The 23,379-nt window shown below is 48.1% G+C and overlaps 1 protein-coding gene and 2 long non-coding RNA genes across 3 annotated transcripts; 1 reads left to right on the top strand and 2 right to left on the bottom strand.

The window, feature by feature from the left end:
* Positions 1–333: 333 nt before the first annotated feature.
* Positions 334–3,035, top strand: LOC115246538 (uncharacterized). The gene is made up of 2 exons (XR_003885663.1): positions 334–2,065; positions 2,197–3,035. It is a non-coding gene; the product is annotated as an uncharacterized lncRNA (long non-coding RNA).
* A 591-nt stretch (positions 3,036–3,626) lies between these two features.
* On the bottom strand, positions 3,627–6,546 carry LOC105417754 (uncharacterized). Its single transcript, XR_003885662.1, has 4 exons — positions 6,332–6,546; positions 6,092–6,198; positions 4,541–5,938; positions 3,627–4,351 (listed from the first exon to the last, which is right to left on the bottom strand). It is a non-coding gene; the product is annotated as an uncharacterized lncRNA (long non-coding RNA).
* Positions 6,547–10,217: 3,671 nt separating this feature from the next.
* On the bottom strand, positions 10,218–22,705 carry adipor2 (adiponectin receptor 2). Its single transcript, XM_003972809.3, has 9 exons — positions 22,555–22,705; positions 17,488–17,528; positions 17,187–17,413; positions 13,749–13,904; positions 12,798–12,969; positions 12,316–12,502; positions 12,049–12,236; positions 11,785–11,978; positions 10,218–11,704 (listed from the first exon to the last, which is right to left on the bottom strand). Exons 3-9 carry the CDS (start codon positions 17,262–17,264, stop codon positions 11,576–11,578), a joined length of 1,104 nt encoding a protein of 367 aa, XP_003972858.1. The 5' UTR covers positions 17,265–17,413; positions 17,488–17,528; positions 22,555–22,705; the 3' UTR covers positions 10,218–11,575.
* Between the last annotated feature and the right edge of the window lie 674 nt (positions 22,706–23,379).

The raw sequence follows: 23,379 nt of genomic DNA, 5'->3' as shown, positions 1-23,379 counted from the left end.
TCATCTGATCTGCCAGTGTCAGTTACACATTTGAGAATCTACCCAGCTCACCAACATTTATATCATCTATATGATAAGCAAGAGAGAAAAGTTACATTAATCTTTAAAGTAAAACCGGAATGCTTCGCTGATCCCATCAAATAGATAGATGAGTCACGCACATAATCTGGATTAAAAGATTGAAGCAAACATATTTATTATGAAATATCTCTGCTAATGGTCACATGTGTGAATGGAAGCAGTGCTGCTTAAAGTGAAGACAGTATTAAATAGTTGCAGCGGTGAGATTACGCTCCGTGCACGTTGCGTAACTCTTCCAGATAATCCCCATCATTTAATTTCATCATGCCAGTGACGATCTGTTGTGAAGGAGGCAAGCAGAGGGTGGACTGGTGCTCTGGGACGGTTGTCAGGAGCCTCATCAAAGACTTAGTTTCCCTTTCGTTCTACCAGTGGCAACAAACAAACCCTTCCATTCAGCGGGCTGGAAAGACGCTGTCGCAGAGCCAATGAGCTTCCACACACAGGCTGCGATTGTCCTTAAACGTAAACTCGTTACCCTCGGTTTATCCTGGCTCTTCTTTGTGTCTGTCCCCCTTGTCCATTCACACGTCGCGGGAGTGTTTTTGTGTTGTTGGTGAGGTTTGATTCTTTCTTTTACGGCTCAGTCGGAACATAGCGGGATAAATGACCCAAGATGGCGGCGCGGACACACGCAGCGGCCCCCCTCTCTCCGGCGTCGGCGCTGAAAAGTTGCGTGTGTGGATGTCCAAATGCTTTTTATTTACGCCATAATACGACATAAATGCCGCCGTTGCCTTTTGGATCTACGGGAGAACTCAACAAACTTCATCCCAGTCTTGGGAGGGACTTCGGAACCTCGGACTACTCCGCCGGCCTAGCAGAGCAACGGCCTCGCCTGCTGCTTCCCAACCGCCGAGGAGACGCCGGAAGCGGCGTGAGGGAGAGCAGAAGCGGGGCAAGCGCGGAGGTACCCGGGCTAGGCTAGCAGCTAGCCGACACAAACCCGCGATACCATCTCTCATTCTGGCCGACGTCAGATCACAGGACAATAAAATGGACCACATACAACTCCTGAGATCCAGCGTGATGTGAGGGACTGCTGTGTTTTTTATTTTCCCAGAAACATGGCTTAATGACAACATTCCATTCATCACTGGTGGAGTTTATTATCTTGAAGTGCCGGCCCTTTTACCTACCGGGGGAATTTACGGCGATGTACGGTCGCTGTTTACATCCCACCCAGCTCGAACACCAGCGGCAGCAGCGAGGCACTCGGCGTCCTCCATCAAGCATCAATGACCAACAGACAGCGCATCCAGGTGGGTTTGCAGATTTAAAGGTTCGCCTGCCTCAGCTGCATCAGCATGTGGACTTTCCCACTAGGGGAAATAATACACTGGATTTGGTTTACACTAACAATAAAGGAGCATACAAGGCCTCCCCCACCTGGGTCTCTCTGACCACATTACCATCATGTTGAGACCAGGTACAGACCGAGGGTGAGAGTCATCAGACCAACCCAGAAGGAGGTACGGCTGTGGCCAGAGGGGGCCCTGTTCTGCTCTTCAAGACTACTTCAGAAAAACAGACTGGGACACCTTAAAACAGGCCGTCGAGGAATATACGGAGGCAGTCACAGCATACATCACAAAGTGTATCGAAGGTGTCACTCATAACAAAGCCATCGCCATCCGTGCTAACCAGAAACCGTGGTTGACAGGAGACGTCCACAGGCTCCTGAGGGCTCGAGACTCGGCCTACAGGGATGGAGACACTGTAGGGCCAGCAACAGCCAGAGCCGACCTGTCCCGTGGAATCAGGGACACAAAACAATACAGCAAGAAAATATCAGGACACTTCAACACCACCAGAGATGCACAGAGCCTGTGGAGGGGCATCCAGAGCCCGTGGAGGGGCATCCAGAGCCCGTGGAGGGGCATCCAGAGCCCGTGGAGGGGCATCCAGAGCCCGTGGAGGGGCATCCAGAGCCCGTGGAGGGGCATCCAGACCCTCACTGACTACAAACCCCCTCCGAAAACATGTGAGCGACATCACAGTGCTAAACAGCCTTAATGAATTCTTCGGGCGCTTTGATACACTGAACACACCAGCACAGGACAACACCTCCTCCAGATGAACAGACTGTGTGTGTGTGTGTGTGTGTCTCTCCAGTCAGTGTGAAGAGGGCCCTTTCCAGGATTAACCCACGGAAGGCGGCGGGACCAGACAACATACCTGGCCGGGTCTTGTAGGACTGTGCTGGAGAGCTCAGGGATGTCCTAACATCGTCAACATCTCCCTGAGCCAAGCAGTTGTTCCCAAGTGTTTCAAAGCCACTGAGGATGCCACCTCTGCTGCTCTGCACCCAGCCCTCACACACACATGGATTCTCAAGCCTCTGCTGTTCCTAGATTTTAGCTCCGTGAGGCAGCCTACAGATGTGAGCCAGGTGAGCCAACTGGTCCAGTGGTGTAGAGATAACAATCTCTTCCTGAACGTAGAGTTCCGTACTGTGTGGAGTGGAGGCTGCGCCGCTGCTCTCCCTCGCAGACATTTTCCACCCCCGCCTCACCCAAAGAGCCATCAGCATTGTCGGGGCCGCTCCACCAGACTGTCAAACAGTTTTAACACCAGGCAGGATGCTGAACTCCATCCACTAACCCCCCCCAGCTGCTGCCCCCTGCCCCAGGACCGTAACTCTGCTGAAATACAATTGCACTCCACAAAACCCTTGAAATTTGCACATAGAGGGAAATTTCTGTGTTATTGACTGTTATTATTCTATCAACCTGCCTCACTTCATTGTATTTCACTATATGCACATTTATGTCTTTGGCACCTTATTTTATCCCCTTTTTTACCTTATTTATAATGTTATTCTATTCATTTTTAAATTTTCATTTCAGCTGTGCAGCCCGATAAGCTAGAGAGAAGAGAAACAGTATTTCGGTTCAACTGTATGTTCAAAACATGGAGTGAAATGGCAATAAAGTATCTATAAAACCGGTCAAGCACGCGCTTCGTGCACTGATATTTGGAGAGCGGCATTCTTCACTTTTACTGCGCTGCTGCTGACCTTTGACCTCGCTGTGGACATTTAGGATGAATCACAGACCCTATGAACTTTACCAAACTATACATCACATGTTTCGAGTTGCACCAACCCCAAAAACGACCTTTAACTTCTGGAATTGTAATGTTTACAGGGATATATATACAGATCTAAACTTAACCAACTTAATAGCACTCACCCGCCTCCTATTGGGAACATTTCATATTCAGTATTCAAGTTTCATTAGTTACGCAACCACATACTTGTAATCTCAGTCTTACCCGAATCTGCCCTCTTTCTAACTTTGATTTTACACCCTTCTTTTACCACCCCACCTTTTCACTCACTCTTTTGTCTTTCACTCTTCTCCCTCTTTCTGGAATGTCCGGCTCTGAAGCAGCTGAGCAAAGGAATGTTGCAGCAACAAGCCCATACACAGCCCAACGGAGGGCGTCTCGCTTTCTGTATCGACTCAGAACTAGATAAGCAAACATAAATTAGATTTAAAAAGCAGCCAAGGCAGAAAAAGGAGAGGAATAGACAAAATATGTAAGATTACGTTAAGAGAAGAATACAATAGGATTTAATCACTGTGTGTTCAAATGGTATTTCAGATTGGGAATTATTTAAGACAACCTTCACCAGTGTTTGCACTTTTTTGGCTACTTGAGTGCATGTTAGCAGTGCAGGGTGCTAACCTGTTGCCCCCCCTCCCAAGGGTCCCCCTCCATCCCTGTTCGTGCTCGAGGTTTCCTTCGAGCTGCTGGTGAAGAAGCAGGTGAAGCACCTGGAGGAGCCCAGCCTGCGCTGCGTGGAGCTGCTCCACCAGGAGATGCAGCGGATCCTCCAGCACGCAGGTGGGCGGAGCCATGACGGCGTTAGCCCCGTCTGTGCCCTGAGGAGGGGAACCGAGGCCTCCTGTCTGTGCTGCAGGAGCTGCACGAGGCCATCGTGGGTGGTGACGTCCCTCCTGAGGAGGCGGCGGCCCTGGTAAAAGAAGCGGCGTTAGCGCGGACCCATCTGTTGTCCACATTTCTTCTCAGTGCTGCTTTTCTTCCGACTTCCTGCTCTCGTATCCCGGCTGGTCTGTTGGCAGAGGCCTGGCCGCTCCTACAGTGGTTTCTGGTGATCCCTCCTTGGCAACGGTGCCAAGGAGGAAGCTGCCCCCCCCCCCGTGAGCAGAGGGACCGCCTCATCAAATGCTACTTCCTGATTGTTCGGAAGAATATCCAGGACAGGCAGGCGGGGTGGAATTCCTGATTTTCACATCAGCCGCTGTGGAAAATACTACAACAATTAGGCAGCTGTTCTGCAGCGAAATCATCATGTAGCATTAGTGTTTATGCGCTCTGCCTTCATCATTACCCCCCCCCCCCCCCCCCCACAGCTCTCTGGGGCAAAGTTCTGCCTATTACAAAGTAGAACACCTCCATCTGGTGGGTGAGACCTCAGCAGCCATCTTACCTTCTTCCCCCTCCGCGTGGCAGCGTTCCCAAGGCCGTGATGCTCTTCCTGGTCGACCTCGTGAAGGACAGCCTCCAGAGCGAGCTCGTCGGGCAGCTCTACAAATCGGCCCCACAGTTGCTGGAATTGAATGAAAATGTGCCCTGAGGCTGCAGGAATGACGCAGTGTTGTGTTACACAACACCACAATCCCTCCCTCAGCCGCTTCAGAATTGATTTTAAAAATATAAAGAGTGTGTGCGTCAATCATGCACGTGTGACAGACATATCGCCTCATGCTGCGTGACAACACTCTTTCCTGAATATGACGTCAGAATTAACGGAGAAAAAGCTATTTTGAACCTTTAATCGTCAGTTAATCTCACACATCGTCCCGTGTTGAAACGGAGGGGAACTGAATTGTGCTGCTAATTAGGCGCGAATCCACCTGTCGCTCATCACTGAGCCAAACCGTCCCTAGGGACCAGACCGCCACCCGGTGGCGGGGAGGACCAATTACAACAACAATGGCACATTTTTAAATTTGAAATGTTAACAGCCTAAATTAGCTCACACGCCTGTGAGGTCAAAATAACTGTTGCTTTATTCCTTTTCAGGCTTTTAAAGCTACAAAATAGGGTTATTTTATTAATGCGTCCCTGCATTAAATGAGATGTGGATAAAACCCAAACATTTTCCCCGACTTTAACAGTACTAATTTATTTGTCAAACAAAACATGCTGAAAATGTCACATTAACGTTTAAAGGAACAAAGTCAATAATTTAAATAAATAAAGTTCTATACAAAGTCAAGTATAAAAGAGAAGATCTGAGTAGATTATGGAAAAACAAATGTACTGCGTGTTTTGGTAAAAAAATGAGTTTTGTCTCTGGAGTCTGGTCGCCATACTTTGGAAAGACAAGAGTTTACGATGAGCTTGAAGTAAAATCCGTGTGTGAAATCCGTTCACTCGAGCTTTACACTCTTCTAGAAAAGTGAAGCAGGAAATTTAAAAGTTCATTGGGATCGAGTGGTCCACTCCAGATCATCGTTCCATATTTTGTAAGGCAAATGTAAAAGTAATCCTATAAACATTGGCAGAGCTAAATAGAAAAGTGGGTTCTGTAGTTCTTGGACGCTGATGACCTGATGTTAAATACAGATGTGTGGCCAGATGTTGACCGTTGTGACAGAGCGGTGCCCGGTGAGACCTTTTAAAAGAAAAGAAAATACAGAGACAGAACAGGACGTTTTGTGTGACTCCCACCGAGTCAGGATCAGAAGTTCAGTTTTGTTCCTCGAGCCCTGAGCTTCCTGGTTGTCATGGCTTTGAAATATGTACAAATCCCAGTGAACCGGAACACTTCCCCCAGCCGTCAGGACACGGCCCGTTTGTCTTCATAACGGCTGCGTCGGGTCTGTAGACGGGCAGAAAAAATAGAAAAGTCTCCTGAGAACACGGTTTTAAAAGTGCTGCACGTCCATGAGTGTGTGCGTCACTGACATAATTACTTAAAATGATGGAATTCCAGATCATTGGGCGTCTGGGCTGAAGCGATGCGACTTCTTACCTGCGCCGTCGTCTGCGTCTTCGGCCACAGGCTCCGAGTTGATGACGTATTTGTTGCCAAACAGCTGCACCATCTGGTCAAAGAACTTGAATTCCTGTCTCTCCCCTCTGGAAACGACAGGGAAAAGCCGCCGCTGGTTTGATACGAGCTTTAAAAACTGGCGCGCGTGCAAGACAACGCCGCTTGAACACAGATAAGACCGCCTGAACGTCACCCCTGACAGAGGACGGAGGAACCTACCTTCTCCCTTCCAGGAATTGTCGGAAATTAGCCTTCAGCCTCTTTATCCTGTTCTGACACTGCTCAGGAGTGCGCAGGAAACCCTGGCTGGCCATGAGCTCGGACACCTGCGAGTCCACGGAACGCTCCGAGTCCCTTAAACGATCAAACAGGATTTTCATTTCTACCCACGCGGGTGAAAAATCGCCAATGGAGAGGAGCCGTTTAGGCGGCGGGCGTACCGACTTCTCTTTGGATCGTTTGGCCGAGAACCTGCAGATCTTCATCGCCGTCTCTGGACTCCTCGTCGTCGTTGAACTCTTCCACGTCGTACGTGATCTCGCTAGCGTTTGACGTGCGCAACGAGCCGAGTACCCGTTCCAGCTGCTCGTGAAACCTGTACTCCATCTTGGAGTTGGCTCTTTAGATCCCAGAAAGAGGAAAGAAAAACATTTCAGGGAATCGAGGGTGACTCGGCGCGAACGTGCGGTCCGTTTGACACCCACTTGTGGTTCTGACGGAAGTACTTCTTCAGCCTTTTGATCCTGGTCTGGCACTGCTCCACGCTCCGCATGTAGCCTCGCTCTGCCATCTTCTGCGCGATCTGCGTGAAAATGTGCCGATTCTTCAGGCAGCCCTTCAGAGCCCTCTGCACCGTGTCCTTCCCCCAGATGTCCAGCAGGTGGAGCGTCTCCTCATCAGACCAGGGAACTTTAGCGTCCTTGATGACGGAGAAAGATCCTTCCTGGGGATCTAACACAGGAACAGTGGCATGAAGATAAAAAACAAAGATTAAAATCTGCTTTTCAGCCAATTTAACCTACAAATACCTACAAATAAAGCAGGTCAGCGGCACATTCGGATTGTTTTTGACGTCTTTCCGCAACTTAAGCGAATGACTTGATCATAAGATTCAGGCTGGGTGTCAGATTACCAACCTGTATACTCTCCCCATATGGAGATCAGAGGAGATTCGCCAGAATTCTCGTCATCCAGGGACGGATCTCTGCACCGGAGGGGGAAATAAATGACAGATTATTTGACTATCGATGCAGATTACCCAGATTTCTTTGCAATTGGGTTTAACTGATGGATGGCAGCAACGCTGCACGGTTTATATGGGATTAAATGTTCATGGTCCAAAGAATAATCCAGGCAGAATTATCGTCTGGATTTCCTTTTGAGCCAAATCCTTGAGAGCAGAAACATTCAACACAGACAAAATTTCAGCACAACAGCGAGTGCACCAGCTCCACAAAGTTCACCTCAGATTCCTCCACCTGGTTAATGGTGTCCTGTCACACATGGAGAGGGGGGGGGGGGGGGGGGTGCAAGTTCACCAGTGCTGATGTGGTTAAGCAGATTTGAACAACCCGACAGGTCAGACTGTCCTTAACAGCAAATCCCCGACCAACAGAACATCAGATCTTCTTCCTTTTAAGTAACATTAGCTTCAGCGTTAGCACTAAAATAGCGCGGAGGGGGCCAGCCTGGCCTGTGGAGACTCACGTGGTGGTCCTTGGCGGTGCTGACGGGGGCTTTAATTCTGTCCAGATGGGGCTGGATGGCCTGCATGTCCACCGGGTGCTCTCCGCGGCACATTTCCAGAACCAGCTGATGACAAAGCGAAGCATCGCCATCACCAACGCTGAATTTCTGCTGTTATTGCCGTCATTCGAAGAGGGAAAACCTAAACCGAGCCCCTGAATGCTGCTGCTTCTACTCACCCTGGCCCTAAGGCCCATGATGAGCTGAGCCTTCTGACTGTAGCTCATTAGCTCTGGGACTAGCTCCGTCACCATGGTAACAAACTCCTCCAGCATCCCGTAGTGGTCCACAAGTCCCTGCTGCACTACTTGCCACACCGCAGCTGACAGGAGCTGCAAAGGCGGGGCCAGGAGGCGCAGATACTGGACTGGAAGATCGTTACCTGCAAACAAATCCAGGAGGCCGTTTTTGAGTGCGAGGCCTCTAATAATAAAACCCAGTTCAATACATGTGATCCGTTTGGTCGGCGGCCTGGTTTAATGCCTGAAAAGCCGGTCTGATGCAACTCCAAACCTAATCTCTGAACCATCATGACCGTTACCGTGGCACAGAAAGCCTCCACCATCCCCCATCGCTCCTTCCAGCAGCTCCACTAGCTCCAGGGGAGCCCGGGGCTCTCTCCGACCACACATCCAGGTCGCCCCCCCCCCCCCCTCCACAACCCCCCCCCCCCTCAGGAGGAAGAGCCTCCCTCCCTGAATGCTGCTGATCACCTCTCAAAGGTCTTAAATATGCCACCGTAGCTTCGTGCACACCCAGAAAAGTCCTCTTCTGGACTCTGGCGAGGCATCAACCATCGCCCCCCCCCCCACGCATCTGTGCCACAGAGGATGCACTTCCTGCAGCAGCTGATGGGCTTCAACCCACCAGGGGCAGTCCTCTCCCACCATCTGCTCGGCCGCTGCCTTGCCAAGGACAAGGCCAGGCTGCGGAGGCTGATGGGACATTTATTTGACCCTTTAGTGGCTTCTTTTGTGCGCCCAGATCAACCAAAAAGTGCGAACGGGAGGCGTCTGACGCCAGAAGCCGCGCGAGTGAACTTTGTTTACGGCAGCCAAGTGCACGGATGATAGGAGCGTGATGCGTTCAGGTGCTCCGGGAGCCTTCAGACCCAAACTCAGCACAGCCGAGCAGCCCGACAGGCTGCCGACGTCAGAAGCTCCAGGAGAAAACATGTTCGGATTTACTGGTGGTGTTTTTTTTAAATCGCTATCAAAAAGAATTGATCTTTAAGGTTCACGCACCTCGGTTGCTTCCATTCTCAGCCCCTCGTTTTATTTCCATTTAGCGGCTCACCGACAAGCAGCCCGTGCAGATGTCCACCTCGGGTTGTCGCGTTCGTTGTGGGGGGGAAGTCGGCAACGCGGAACGAATAAATTCTGTCAATTTTCCGGTCGATAAAGCATCGATAAGCGATCGCCAGCGCGTGAGTCGCGAGTGCGGATCGGAAGGCTGCATTCACGGGCTCGGAGCAGCGGCAGAACAAAGGTTTCTGTCGGTCTCATCCGCTTCAGTCCAGATCACGGCAAGCCCTCTTTCCTGGTTGGTTGACGAAGACCGGATCAGCCCGGCGACTCGCCGCTAGGTGGCGCTAGCGAACCGCAAAAAAGGTTCCGACTTCCCAGGAAAGTGGAACGCAGCATAATAATAGTTGCGAATTTGTTCACAAATTAAATTTATTGTACTTATCGGTCTGTAAAATATTAATTTTGTTGCGTTTTTAATAATTAGAGGAAAAAAAATGTCTATCTATATTTCTCTGATGTCGCTTTTGTACATTACATTATGTTGCATATTTTATTCACCGTAGTTCTGGGTTTTTGGGGGTTTTAATCTGCGTTAAAGCTGATTAATATATTAAGTAAAATAATACAGCATTGTCCACATTGAATTTTCAACACAGGTGCTTAATGTGCTAAATGGCATCAATTTAACAATTTTAATTTCTTTTGAGGCAATAATAAATAGGATTATCACCACATAAACAGTTGTTTTCAAAAGTTTGGCGATTGCGTTTTATTTGTATTTATATGATCAGACCAGCAGGTGGCAGCATGGGGCGGAAATCGACAATGTTGGTAAACAGAGAAGAAGAATGTTCCCAGCTGGCGGAGCAGGAACGTCAACATCTGTTTGACCGCTGCTGCTGCAACAGCGACGCAGATATCAGCAGCCGGGACAAGGTCGCTCCCACACTGGGGAACAATAAGATCCAGCTGGGGGACTAAATATGTCTGAGAAAAGTTTAAAAGTCATGCCTAACCCTATAGCAAAATATCCTCAACAAAGAACATAAACCATTGTTTTTATTCAAAGCTATAGGCAAAATTTAAGGGGGGGAAATCAGACTAAAGGTGGCTTGGATTCCAAAACTTTTTTTTTTATTAGAACAATACAGCAGATATAAAGTTCTATTGCGATCAAACACTCCCACCAGAATGAAGGAACGTGTGCTTCAACTGACAATATGCGCTCCCCAAAAGAAATAAATTAATATAAATTTGATTAAATAACAGCAGAAAAGAAAAGAAAATGAAACGATCCATCAGTATTTCAGCCTCCTCTTCATCACCAGACCAAAAATTCCATCTTAAACCAGAAACGGGCAGTTTGGGATACATTTTGGTATTGCCCCGGAAACATTAATTATCCTTTTATTTTGTCCTTAGCTGTTTCTAGGAGAAAGTATTTCATCTTATATTGAAACAATGATAAATGAGATAGAAATAAATGCGATCAGAAACAAAAAGAGAGGTAAAAGTGACTTTAAAGCTGGCAAATGCAAAAGCAGTGGATAAATCATAATGCGGTCCGATCGGAAAGGTAACAAGAAAGGAGGCAGGAAATCTTTGAAGCGAGGAGGAGAATCCAATCAAGTATCATAGAAGGAAGACGACAATAAACTGCATCTTATTAACGCTGATATGAAACTTTTATCAAATGAACACCCATGACTCAACCTTTTAAAAAACATTAATTTAGCAGCAGGGCTGCGATAGAAAACAGGAAAACGGTGCCGTCTCCTCATTTGCGATGAACGAAGTGGGAGAAGTGTTTAATAAGATTCAGAATTTGTGCCTTTTTCCTCCTCGTCTCCATCTGCGAACGTCACCCCCACAAACACGGAGTGCTGTATTGCTCCAACTCACTCACCTTTCATGAATAACTAAATCATCATTTATTCTCTCTGTCATCATTTTTTCATACAAATCTAGAACCCAAACGTTAGAAATCTTATTTACACGAGGGATTTTTTTCCCCCAAACTTCAACATTTCGAAGCATTTTCACAATCCTCCTCCTTCCATCTTTCCAACTAGTGAAGAAACTCAACACCTTTTTTCAGTATTTTCCCCATCTGAATGCTATGAGTGTAAAAACAGCATTGAGGAAACAAAGCCACCAAACTCTTAAAACTCAAAACAGAAATGTGAAATCGCTGTTGAGCAGTTGAGACGGGCTGAGACGCCTCCTGCAAAGTCTCAAAAAAGTATAAAACGCACGTCTCAGAAGTGGTTTCAGAGGTGGGCAGAGGAAGAGGGAGCGGAGAACAAAAACCCCGGCCCGTCTACTTAATAGCACCCCCTGGAGGATGTCCTGGGTGTCACACACACCAGACAAGCCACTTTGGTCATCAGTCTGGATGGAAGAATGTGTGTGTTCCGATGCTTAGTGCCTCTCCACGTGTGTCAGATTGAGTCAGGGTGTGTGTGGTGCGTTAGAGAGCGCCGTCCTCAGTGCAGCCCCCTCCCGCCGTATAGCGGAATTCCTGGAGGTTGGAGACTCCGTGGAAGTGCACGAACGCTCCCGCGACCACCAAGATGTGGAACAGCTGGTGCGAGTGGAACTGGGAACGAGACGGAGAGACCCGTTAAACGCGTGTGAGGGACAGACGGGGCAGGAGGAGGAAGAGGCGCTCCCACTCACCCAGATGTCGCACTTTCCTGGGAAGAACCGTTCAGGGATGCGAGCGGCGTACAGACAGGCTCCGGTGATGTAGAGGGTGGCCATGAGCAGCAGCCAGCCCATTTGCCCCATGGTGGTGGCTCTGATCAGACCCTCGCTGATGACAAAGTGAAGGGTGGGAACCACGCCGCTCAGTCCCAGGCCGACAAACACACCTGAAAACAGGCGGAAAATGAGCAAACCGCCGCTGCACTGACAGGAAAGCAGGGGCGGCGTCTGTCCTACCGGCTCTGACTCCTCTGTACTGCGGCGTGGCGAAGAAGTCGCACTGGGAGACGGTGATGGCGGCCAATCCCAGTATGCAAACCACGATCAGGTAGATGAAGCAGGGCTGAGGCGAGCAGTAGAAGGAGTAGTACAGCCAGGGGACGAAGGAGCCCATGATCAGAAAGGCGATCCCGCTGTAGTCCAGCCTGCACAGACAGAGCGTGTGACGCCCTCCGCTGCTTTTTTAAAATGCTACATTCAAACTGGAACGCCGCAGCGGCTTACTTGGAGAAGACTTTGGAGACGCCTTCAGAGTGGCAGTAAACTGTGTGGAACAGCCAGGAGAAGGACAGGCAGAGGATGGCTCCCAGGAAAAACACCCCGATCACCACCTTCTCCTGAACCGGAGCCACGAACGACATGTTGGGCCTGAACATGTACATGAGGCCCAGACAGAGGAAAAAGAGGCAGCCTGCAGGAAGAGATAACTCAATATTATTGTCATCTAATCAGACAATGAATACACTGAGTTTCTACACGTTTTAGCGCAGTACGTCGGTTTCGCCGCTAGGTGGAGCCCTAATCTCGCACAATGAACACAATCAAGTTCACAGGCGTAAAAAAAGATAAAAATAAATGACAAAAAGCTTAAATTAATCAGCAAAGAATGCCGGCTATGAATGCTAATCTGTTCTTAACATTTAGTATTTGAATAACAGCAATAAAGATTAATGAGGTGCGTTTGTGAGAGCATCTCTGTGCGTTACCCAGCAGGTGTGTCCAGATGTTTCCCGTCTCCGTGTGGATTCTAAAGATGCTCCTGAAGCAGGCGCGGAAGGAAGGCATCGGCGGCCGGTGCCCGTGGAGAAGGAAGTCGTTGTCCTTCAACCAGTCGGGGAGCACATCATGAGGTATGACCCGCCACCGTCCCTCCCACACCTGGTGGGTCGAAGCAGGCGTCAAAACCACCTCAGAACTAAATCTGGACCAAAGTCTGGTGAGCGTGTGCGTGTCAAATCAACCTTAACGAGTTTTTCAGAGATGGAAATAAATAAAGTAAATCCAGACAGGCTTAAAATAGGCCGACAGAAGGAGCAGAAAGTGATTCATTGTCTAATTTACAGCCTGCTGGGTGCAATCTGAAAACTTTGGTGTGTTCTTGTACGTGTTACATGTTGAGCACCGAAATACTTATTCTACTAGAAAAGTGAAGGCATCTTTGGGGAGTGAGGATGTTTTGGTTGGTCCTCACAACTTCAAAGGACAGTTGGAGGGTCAAGACAAGGTTTTAAGGTTGAGGTTGGGTTAAAGACAGGGGCCAGGGCGTTGGGATGGTGAGGGCAAGAAGCTGGGCAATGCATTGTGTCTATGAAGGTCCTGACAAAGATACATTTACAAGGGTGTGTGTGTGTGTGTGTGATAGCCTCACTGGGCTCCACGTTCCAGCAGTTTCACCTTACATGCAGATGCTTGGACCGTGAAGATCGGCCAACTTCTTCATCAATAATCAATAACAAATGGCTGTAAACTGTGTTTTCCATCCCGAGTATGGACATGGGATGAATACATAAACCTTTATCTCCACTATATATCTGCTATTGGGGGGGGTAAAAACAATATCTGCCCTTTGAATGGGTTTATTGGTTCTATTCGCCTGGTTTGATTGACTCTGCGGGTGTAATAACACCAATAAAAGAGTGAGAGTGAGAGCTCATTACCTTGTGCACAAACTCCTCCACCTTCTCCATGGCGTGGTGAGCCTGCAGCAACGGCGTCATCCCCATGAAACCTTCATCCCTGCAACTGTCATCCTCTTCCTCCTTGTCTTCTTCCCCATCGTCGTCTTTGTTTTCTCTCCTGTCCTCCGGGACGTTCTGACGAGACAGGAAAGACAGACACAGTTAGGAACCCAACAGTGGCGTGATCACCATTATTGTGCGGTTTTAACTGTCTTTTCAAAACAAAAAAGTCAATTCTTTGTTCAGCATTGGGAGTGAAAAACACCAGATTTCTCCAGCGATCGCTTCTGTCTGTGAGGAGGTTGGGGAAGCTCCAAAGCTGGAGCTGCAGGATGGTGGCAGGCTGCTTGAACAGGCTGAGAAGTGAATCAATACTGATTACAACCCTGGCTGGTTCCTCTGCTTCTAACTGCATGAGTGTCATAAAATAAAAGCACACACTGGGAGCGTTTTCCATGGACCAGATGTCGGTTAGAAAAGACGCTTCCCTCTTCCTCCACTTGAGGAGCGGGTGAACAAAAGTGAGTGAGAAAATTAGCACGAAAGCAGCAAGACAGAGAGAGAGAGACATAGAGAGAGAGAGAGAGAGAATGTGTCATATAATAAATGACTAACTCATTTTAAATAACCACTAATAACTCCTAACTGACTGGACAACATCCTTCCACTCCTAATGTCAGAGCTGTAGTGTCAATCATGAGGAAATAAGAGTGCATGACACATGCACACCGAAGTTCCTCTTATCAATCTAGTCTGAGCAGGCAGATAACCCCCCCCCCAAACGCTCCTGTGTGGGTCAGCACCACTGATGGAGTGTGCTATGTTAGCACAGAGTGTGGCCAATAGCCAAGGAGTCACATGTGCTCTGCAGTCTGCTGGTACATACAGTAGATGTGAGCTTAAATCCAGTTGTGTCCGGTTCTGTGCTGTGTGTGTGTGTGTCCTCTCAACTGTATCCGTGTGTGTGAGCACAATAGTCCCACATTTGTACCTGCACGGATGATACGGCTCTAAATGGAGCGCGATGATGTGATACAGAATATGTATTTCCAGCCAGGTTTCGCTGTGGTCATGCTCCATTTGTTGACCTTTAGGAAGAATTCTTGAATTCTTTGTTAGGTTTAAACTATTTCACAGCCACTTTGTTCAACAATTGAAATATTTGCGTTTCATTGAGTTTATCTTGGCCAATAAGTTGGTTTTTTGGTTAATAAAATTGTAATAAACTATTTCAAACGCGCTGTTAAAAAAAAAAATCAACTCATGACTCATTTTGCTGTAGTTTTGGTTCTGGTCGTAAAAAGACAAAACTTTTTGGACGAATGGAGGAAGCTGTGGGGGGGGGGATGAAAAAGAATGCACAGCTGTCACTTCAGAGGCAGAAAAATATCTGCTCAGTTCGACTAAATTAAATCCAGACTGAGAACTCTGCGGTCTGAGCAGAGGTTCTGTTCGAGAGTCCGCCTCCATGGCCAGGAGGTTCTGCTTCAGAAGGGCTCCACCACACTCCCACCAGTATGTCCGCCGCACATGACTCGAGTCAAGTTCCGAATGCGTGCACGTGCGTTTGGTAACAGGATGCCGTCCCCTCGGGGGAATGTCGACCATCGTTCCGTGGAGCTCCGCTCACCTCAACAGGATTGAGTGAAACTGTCCAGACCGGCGTTTCGGGGTTTTTTTTTGTCTGATACGCCGCCGGAGTCTTGCGCTTAATCGCGGCTGCAGCTGCCGTCACGCTTCAGCAGGCGCTGGTTCCAGATTTTCTAGGAAACTCGGAGAACATTGCAGCGTCACCATAAACACGTGGCTCCCAGGCGAGGTCTGGAGGAGCGTTGTTATCAATATTTACGACGCTGAAAACAACACCGATCCAGAGCTGGCGGTTTAAAAAGTGTCGACGGATGAAACAAAACAGGTGAGCTGTGCTGCGCCTCAACGAAGGAAGCAACCCCTCGGGACCCCCCCCCCCGTCTGCTCCAAAACAAATGAGGCAGCTTTTCTCTGAAGTCCCTAAAGAACAATCTGGGCCTGTCTCACACAACGGTGAGAAAAGAAAACCAGCTCACTAATCTCTCAGGGAAAAAAAGAAAAGAAATGATACCCCTGAAGAGTGTCTGGGTGAACTTTACTCTTGATGTAAACACTGACACGTGTCTGGAGAAGGTGGATCCAGGAACCTGTGAGCGGCCAATGGGAGCAGGCGCTAAACTTCTAGCTGCCCTTTGTACACCATGACCCCTGCAGACGTCCAGCATGTGACCGGAGGCATGAACGATGAGTTCCTTGAACAGACACGGAGCCAAGAGCCTCAAAAAAAAAAAAATAGGACAGCGTGCTGAGGCGAACCGCTCGCCCTGTTGTTGACAAGGACGGTGTGACAGGCCTGAACCGGCGTCGCTGATTTTTATCATGCAGGCTTAAATGTTTCATTTCCCCGTGAGGTTGGAAAACAGGCCGAGGCGAAGCCAAGTGTGGGATGGAGTTTATGAGACATTAACCAAATGTGCATCCTGCCATAGCAGTATAATCTGTCTGTCTGGAGTTTCAGAGGGTCGAAAGCTCTAGAAGGGCAGGAAGGTTTCAGAACCGAAAGATGTGTTTTTGTGAAAAAGGGGCACAATAAGAGGAAGTGAGACTGAAAGATCCACCTGACAGACGAGAGGAAGCTATTCAAAATAGTAGGACAAAGGGGGGATGTTCAGAGGACTCCCAAGGACCCAAATCTCCAAGTATTGTTCACTCTCTATAAGCATTTCCTCTGTGGTATTTGGGTGGATCAAACATGCGCAACCTTCATCTCTGATACCGGACCTCTGAACACACCTGGTTTCTGGAGAGAAAGAGCCCCGTGAGGTGACGAAGACCTCGCCGTCCAGCACGAGACTGCCTCTGCTGTCCTCCCAGCCAGCGGTGTGGCATTTCAGCGGGTTAAGCGTGCGCACGTACACCACCAGAAAAAAAACAACGTGATTGTGCTTCGCCTCAGAGGCTCCGCCGCCGATTGCCTTTGACAATGAACGAGAGCGCTGGCTGGCGAACGTCTGGGCTCCTGCAATTTTCATCCATCGACAAAACAAACGTATTTTTAGACGGGCGCGCTCCACATCGACATCCATTTGGAGTCCTAAACGTGAGCAAGAGCCGAAGCCCAGCCCCACCAGGCATAATGCACAGTTAATTAGCCGAGCACACAATGACTCACCGCGGAGCTGGAAAAGCCTCGAAGGTGGCGAGGAAGTCGATAATAAGCGCCTGAGAAATGGGTTCCTGATCAAACCAGGCAAAATTGCTAAATCAAGTTCCGGGTCTCGGCTGAGAACCGAGTTATTTCAGAGTGAGGGCGTGTTTGAGGGGATAGATTTACTCCCCGGTCGTTGGGTCTAGAGAAGCACTTTGTGCTGTGGGTCAGATACTCACCGCATTGTGTGAGGAGCACTCTGAGGTGCTGAGGGGACTGGTTGAAGGACCTGTGTTGGGCGTCTCCCGGGGACTCATGGGATCCGTTGTATGGCTGTTGAGGTTTCTGTGGCGCAGTACAAAGGCCGGGCCCTCGGCCCCACTCGTCTCTCCTCCGTCCAGTTTGAAGTGTCCAGTCACAAGAGGTCTTGAATGGGTGAAGATGATCCAACCAGAAGGCACCGATCCTGAAAGAAGGGGAGCGTGTTGAAATTTTAGAGGATATACTATAATGTTCCACATTAGGAGGTAGATCACCAACCTGCACTCTTCAGAGTTGACCTTCAGTATCTTCAATCCGTCCTGGAACGGTAGAAACAAAAAAAAAAAAGGTCTTGAAAACCGAATTAAAACAGTGCCGATAATGTGTCAAAGCTCCATAACTCCCATTAAACTGGAGTTTTAAAACAAATCTCTGGAGCAGCATCGGAAATGATGCCTTAAATCCAAGGTCACGGGATAAATGCACACTGAGAGCACATAAATCAACGCGAGCAGGACGGAAACGTTGCTGGGGAAACGCGTGAAAGCGCATTCTGTATCGTCTTGTCTATGAAATAAAACAGCACATTTGTTTACTCCTCTGTCCTTGTGCAGACATTTGGCCTTTGTGAGTATAAATTTGCCCATGTGTTCCTAAAGCTAACATATCTGCATGTGCACACAACAGCTTGTTTACTGTCTCTCCAAAACACACACACACACACACACACACACGTGTGCATAGCTCCAGTGGGTCCACGTCAGTGTAACATTCCCCTGAGCAATCAGCTGCTTCATTTAAACCATCCACCCCCTGCAAAGACCCCTTATGGGATTACCTACAGCGACCTTCACACACACACCTGAGAATCTATTCAAAATAATCCAGATAAAAACATCTGAAGTCACTGAGCTGGAACATTTGCTCCTCGTGCTAAACTTGCAGTTTGGTTCTGATAAAGTGGGTTAAAAGAAAGTTCCCAAACAACAAAGACAGACAGAAATCAATCATAACAGCCAACATGCTGAAGGTCTATTGTCCGTAGCAGCAGCTCGCCGGCGTTCTGCTGCAGAAATGAAAAGAAGCCGAGCAGAGCCGAGACGGCCGGTGTCGAACAATCGAACGGACCCCCTTCTCCGCTCACAACGTGCCATCGATCTCCACGTTTACTGCCTCGTCTTACCCGCCTCGATCGGAAACTTCTGAGAATCACGCTTTGAGGAGCTCCACCCTCGTTTTCGGTCACAATGAAAGCGACGTCACAACTCTAAAGGCCGAGAACGGGAGGAATAAATTACTCATGACGGCTATCTGCAGCTGGCGCCTGTTTCCAGTCACGACGGCTCTTCCGTCAGCCAACACGATTATATATTCTATCAGCATTATTTTGTACCTCTATCTAATACTAAAGACAATTTCCCTGAATAGATTATGAAGGCTTCTCGGGTGCATACATCACAAAATGCACACTCATCTGCGCCACATTCAACGTCCATGTGGACAAACACAGAACAGGCTGCTTGTTCAAACTGTGACTCAACCCCAAATGTTGAAGTTTCTGTTCTCACTAATCCATTAATACTGACTCATCGGGGCAGGGCTTTTTCCTGCCGCAAATTGGTTGATTGCAATTCTCCTGCTCTGTAAAAGCTGTGAATGTCACATAACCCCCCCCCCCCCATTCCTCCCTAATTAAACTCTCTGTATGCCTTCCGCTATCAGGCCACGTGACACAAACCAATTACGCCAACAAGTCGACCACCTGCTCGTTATTTCCTCCTAAAACAAACAAAACCAGCCAGAAATGGCCATAATCTTCCAGTCCTTTCCTGGGATAAGCATTCCATCAATGCACATCGTCTCCCTTTAAGCTCGGCTTTTATGGAGCTGTTGCCGGTGCCGTCCATCTGAGCCATAGGTCAGCACCAGGTCAGCGAGGGTGAACGCTATGATCTGATATTGACCCTCCAGGCTGGAGAATATGGATGAGTAAAACAACACAACGGCGAGAAGAGCCGGTTTTACTGGAACTAACGGTGCCATGGGAGGAAGTGGAAGAGGAGCAAAAGAGAAGAAGAGGGCAAAGTTCCGGGAGCTTGTGGAGGCCTGCCGCTGGAGGTGCGCTGCAGGGGTGCGCCAGCCACACTCTCAGCGAGGCCTACGCCACCCTGGGCGTCACCTGTCTGAGAAGAAGTGCCGTTAATAACAATGTTGAGGCAGGAGAGAAGCCGTCCAGATGGCTGTGGCTGAGGAGGGGAGACCAGAGGGCTCAGCAGCAGTGTACTTGGACTTGAGGGTGTCAGAACTAACAATTAGATATTAGATCATGACGTGAGCGTGTCATCCTGGGTATGCTAATAAGCAGCAGTTCATTGAGCAGTCACGTTAAATATTTATTCTCTGGGAAAATACTAGAAACCTAAATGCAACTGGGGCATGATGGCCTCCAACTGGATTTTCAGGTTACATCCATCATGAGTCATTTAACAGACAGCGGCCTTTTGAAACTGGTTATACTGGTCTGTTGCTATGAAATAGGTCAAAGGTTTTCAGACACCTCCGACGGTGGCAGTTTCAGTTCATGTTAGGCAGATCTGTTGCCACATCAACTAGCCTCTGCCCCGACAAAAGCAGAGACGAGGAGGAAAACAGCTTTTCGAATCACCAAATGTCCAAGACTTCTCCTAACAGCACTTTTCATGCGTGTTCTTTCAATAAGCTGATGTCTGCAGCCTCCCCGGGCTGCCTCTCCTCTCACCACTTCCCAGCATCGGTACAAATCTAACACACAAAGTGAAAAATTGAGGGAAAATTGCTTGAGAAATCCCTTAAAAGTCCGATTTTATCCCCTGACGACATAATAAGGATTGCTCAGTGTGCGTTTGTGTTGCGGGTGTTGGTGAACAAGCCCCCCCTTTGTATTTACGAGATCATTACAATGATGCAAACCTGCTGCTGGAGACCACATGACTACTTTTACCATCCAGCGGGAGCGTGCCTTCGTACCGAGACCTGTAATCGCCACGGCCACACACGCAAAAACCAAACGCGTCCCCTCTAAAAACACCCCTCGAGCACACCGTCATTTCTTATTTGTGTCGATGGAGCCGGAGCTCTGCTCTCGAACCCAAGACTTGACATCTGGTTTCTTTTATTTCTGGACTCTTTCCCACTGCGCCATCAACTGTGTAGGTAGTTGTTTTTAAACCTGGAAAAAACATGGGCCTGTTAAAGCTGCCTTCATATCCTTCCACCACTTATCAGGAGGGACTATTTCTTGGTATATATATTTGCCAAGTTCTGCCTCATTTTCCCATTTGTGACTATATTTAATGCTGAAATGAATCAATAGGTTGTTACTATTGCGTAACATACTAGCGTGTAAGCATCTGCATTCCTGGTAAAGGAGTCTGATACGGCCCAAGTCTTATGATGGCGAGATAAAGAAGGCCAGTGTAGCCGTCCACAGTATTTTTGTCCATATTTTTCAACTAAAAATATCCTCTGCGTGAGTGTGTTTTTGTCTGTAACAAATCAATCAAGCCGCATGAATTATACACTCAAACTCTTTCTTTAAATAGACTTCATGTAAGGATTCTATCTCTTCTCCAGCCAGATTTAATCTTTCCCGGTTTACCATCCTAGAATATTAAAACGCACGGGTCTCTCAACAGACACAAACCCCGACAAGGTCACTGCGCCGCTGGCTCTGAAGCACAGCGCGACTAAATGCTGTGGTTTGGCACTGGGTGGCTATCCCAAAGGTAGGTCACACACAGACAAAAATAGACCCCAAAAATCTTCTGATGAAAAGGCTAACAAAGCCTCTGATTATACAACGCAAACTTGGGAAAGACGGCAGCAAATACAGAGTCTAAAATAGCGAAAGCTGTTTGGAGAAATAAGGGACACACGTAGTAATATAAAAGAAAAAGGAGTCAGTGATCAGTGAATTTTGCTAAGACACTTCGCTACTATTCTTAGAAGCCTCTCTGACCTGGCACACCGTCAAAGACTTACTTTAGTGCACGATGAAGACTTTATGTAGCTGTAGTTTCAGTCACAAAATATGACGTGCAGAAAAAAAAAAACAGGGTGTAGATGTTTTCAATCCATAGGAAATTACCCTGCAAGCAGCAGATAAACCGAGCCAGTCATTGGACCATCCGGTTTGGACTTTCTTTTTAAACTTTTGCCCTAGAAAACAACCCTGAGCTTTTATCACGGCCCAGCCTGAGCAGGACGTGATTGCGAAATGACAGTTCCTTCCATCCCCTGAAGTTGCAAGGGCACAAACGGTGGATATAATGGCATTCCTGCTGAGCAAAACAATAACAAAGAGAGAGAAAACTAAAAGGCATGACCTTACGCTTTGCAGCAGTGTGTCGGGGATTTGCTACAGGTTGAATTTAATGTAAATTCTTGCTGCAGCTACAGTCTTTCACACTACAACAGCTCATTTACACAAAGGAATCAGCTGATGTCAACATAATGGCATCGTGCACATAGAGCACCAAAGGACAGATTCTCATTTTACCACCACTATATTAGCAAAGGACGGCAACGTTGCGGGGGGGGGGGGGCAATCTTGACGGCAATGGTCGTTACAGCGTCTGTAAACATTGAATCCTGTTCAGGAAAAAACAAGAGAAGCTGAACCAAAACATACCCGAGCCCTGGCAGCAGAAGCCGTCCTATCCAGGATCCAGAATGCAACTACCTGCTCGAATTAGGGGTAAACTCAGTCATGATAAGCGGTGTCTAATGCTCAGGTAAATAAAGAGGACTCAACAAACACAGCGAGCAACCAGGACAAAGAAAAGCCCCAAACTCCAGCCAGTCCGCCCCTTTATGAACAGCAACGAATCGAACCTTCTAACGCGAGTCAACCGCGACGGCTCGTTATTTCCAATCTCCAATCTCAAAACGTCGCCGAATTCGGGAGCTCCTCTGGATCACACCAAAACGATCGCAGCCCACGATGACGGGTTTGTTTACGCCGAGTTAGCGTGTAGGCTAGTCGGCTGACGAGCGCTGCTAAACCCAAAAGAAAGAAAAAAACTCTTTAAAAACGCGGTTTCGTGTGTTGACAGCGTCGACAAAGTAGTAGCCGTCATTCCGACGCCCCAAATACGACCCCCATACGAGTGCCGACGCCTCGTAAAGAGTAAATTAGGCTTTCACGCTGCCTAGCAGACTCCGGTTGCCTGTTTTGACAACCAGAATTAGCCGCATAGCAAAGCGGTTAGCGGGCAGCTTCAGCTAACGCGGCGCTCGGAAAGTCCTGGCTCCGCTCAACAATTTATAACAAGGCAAAACAAAAATAATACCACGCCAAACACAAACCTGGTGAGTGTCCCGAGTGTCCCGTCCCTAGTTTTCCTTTCGCAGAGCGTAAATTCGCCCGCTGGAGAGTGTCGCTTCAAGCAGTCCGGGGAGAGTTGTTGACACTAGCCCGCCTTGTGCTTTTCTACTCGGACTGCTTTCATCTAGCGGACTGGACTCGGCGACGCGTGACGTAGCTCGCATGACGGGCGTGAGCCAATCAGATCGCCCGATAGGGCACCAGGAAGCGGAAGCGCCTGCCGAGAATTTGGGCAACGTTGTAGTTTCTTTCCAGAGATGTTTTGAAACGCGATAAACAGAATTCTGAGGAAGGGGGGGGGGGAGTACGTCAGAAAAAGAATGCTTTGTTTAAAATAAAAGCATTTTATTGAAACAAAAACAGTGTTTTGTTATTATGCCCTCGGCAACTTTATAGAAATTGATACACCCTCTTTCTACTTGTTCAAAAGTAAATGTAAAAACGAAGCTCAAGAAAATCACCACATCGTCGCAAACATGGATACAATATGAACAAAACGTGTTTATATGTGTTTGGTATAATTGATTTACAAATGAATTATTTGAATTTTAATTCATTTGAGATCATTAATTTGTAACGTGTGATGTTTGAACGCAGGAAAGTGGTGACTGAAGTGAAAACACCCCTGTGCCTAATGTGATCAGCTCCAACGCCCCGTGGGAATGTAATACATGTGAGAATGGATCATTTGTTGAGCCAGAAGTATTATAATGAGAATTCCAGCACAACTGGCTGCAACATGGCAGAACACCCTCAGACACACCCAGCTGTGGTTGCAGGTGAATGGGATGGCATGGTTGTGCAGA

Source organism: Takifugu rubripes, chromosome 18 (genome assembly GCF_901000725.2).
Source record: "Takifugu rubripes chromosome 18, fTakRub1.2, whole genome shotgun sequence".
NCBI classification, from domain to species: Eukaryota; Metazoa; Chordata; class Actinopteri; order Tetraodontiformes; family Tetraodontidae; genus Takifugu; species Takifugu rubripes.
This window is presented reverse-complemented; position numbering and strand designations above follow the sequence as displayed.

What these genes read in the sequence shown, in the direction of transcription:
- adipor2 (XM_003972809.3), bottom strand. Translation starts at nt 17,264, where the DNA reads ATGAGTCCCCGGGAGACGCCCAACACAGGTCCTTCAACCAGTCCCCTC. An exon ending in AGTGCTCCTCACACAATGCG is followed by an intron (nt 13,905 to 17,186) that starts GTGAGTATCTGA and finishes CTGTCTCGTCAG; the next exon opens with AACGTCCCGGAGGACAGGAG. An exon ending in GTACAGAGGAGTCAGAGCCG is followed by an intron (nt 11,979 to 12,048) that starts GTAGGACAGACG and finishes GCCTGTTTTCAG; the next exon opens with GTGTGTTTGTCGGCCTGGGA.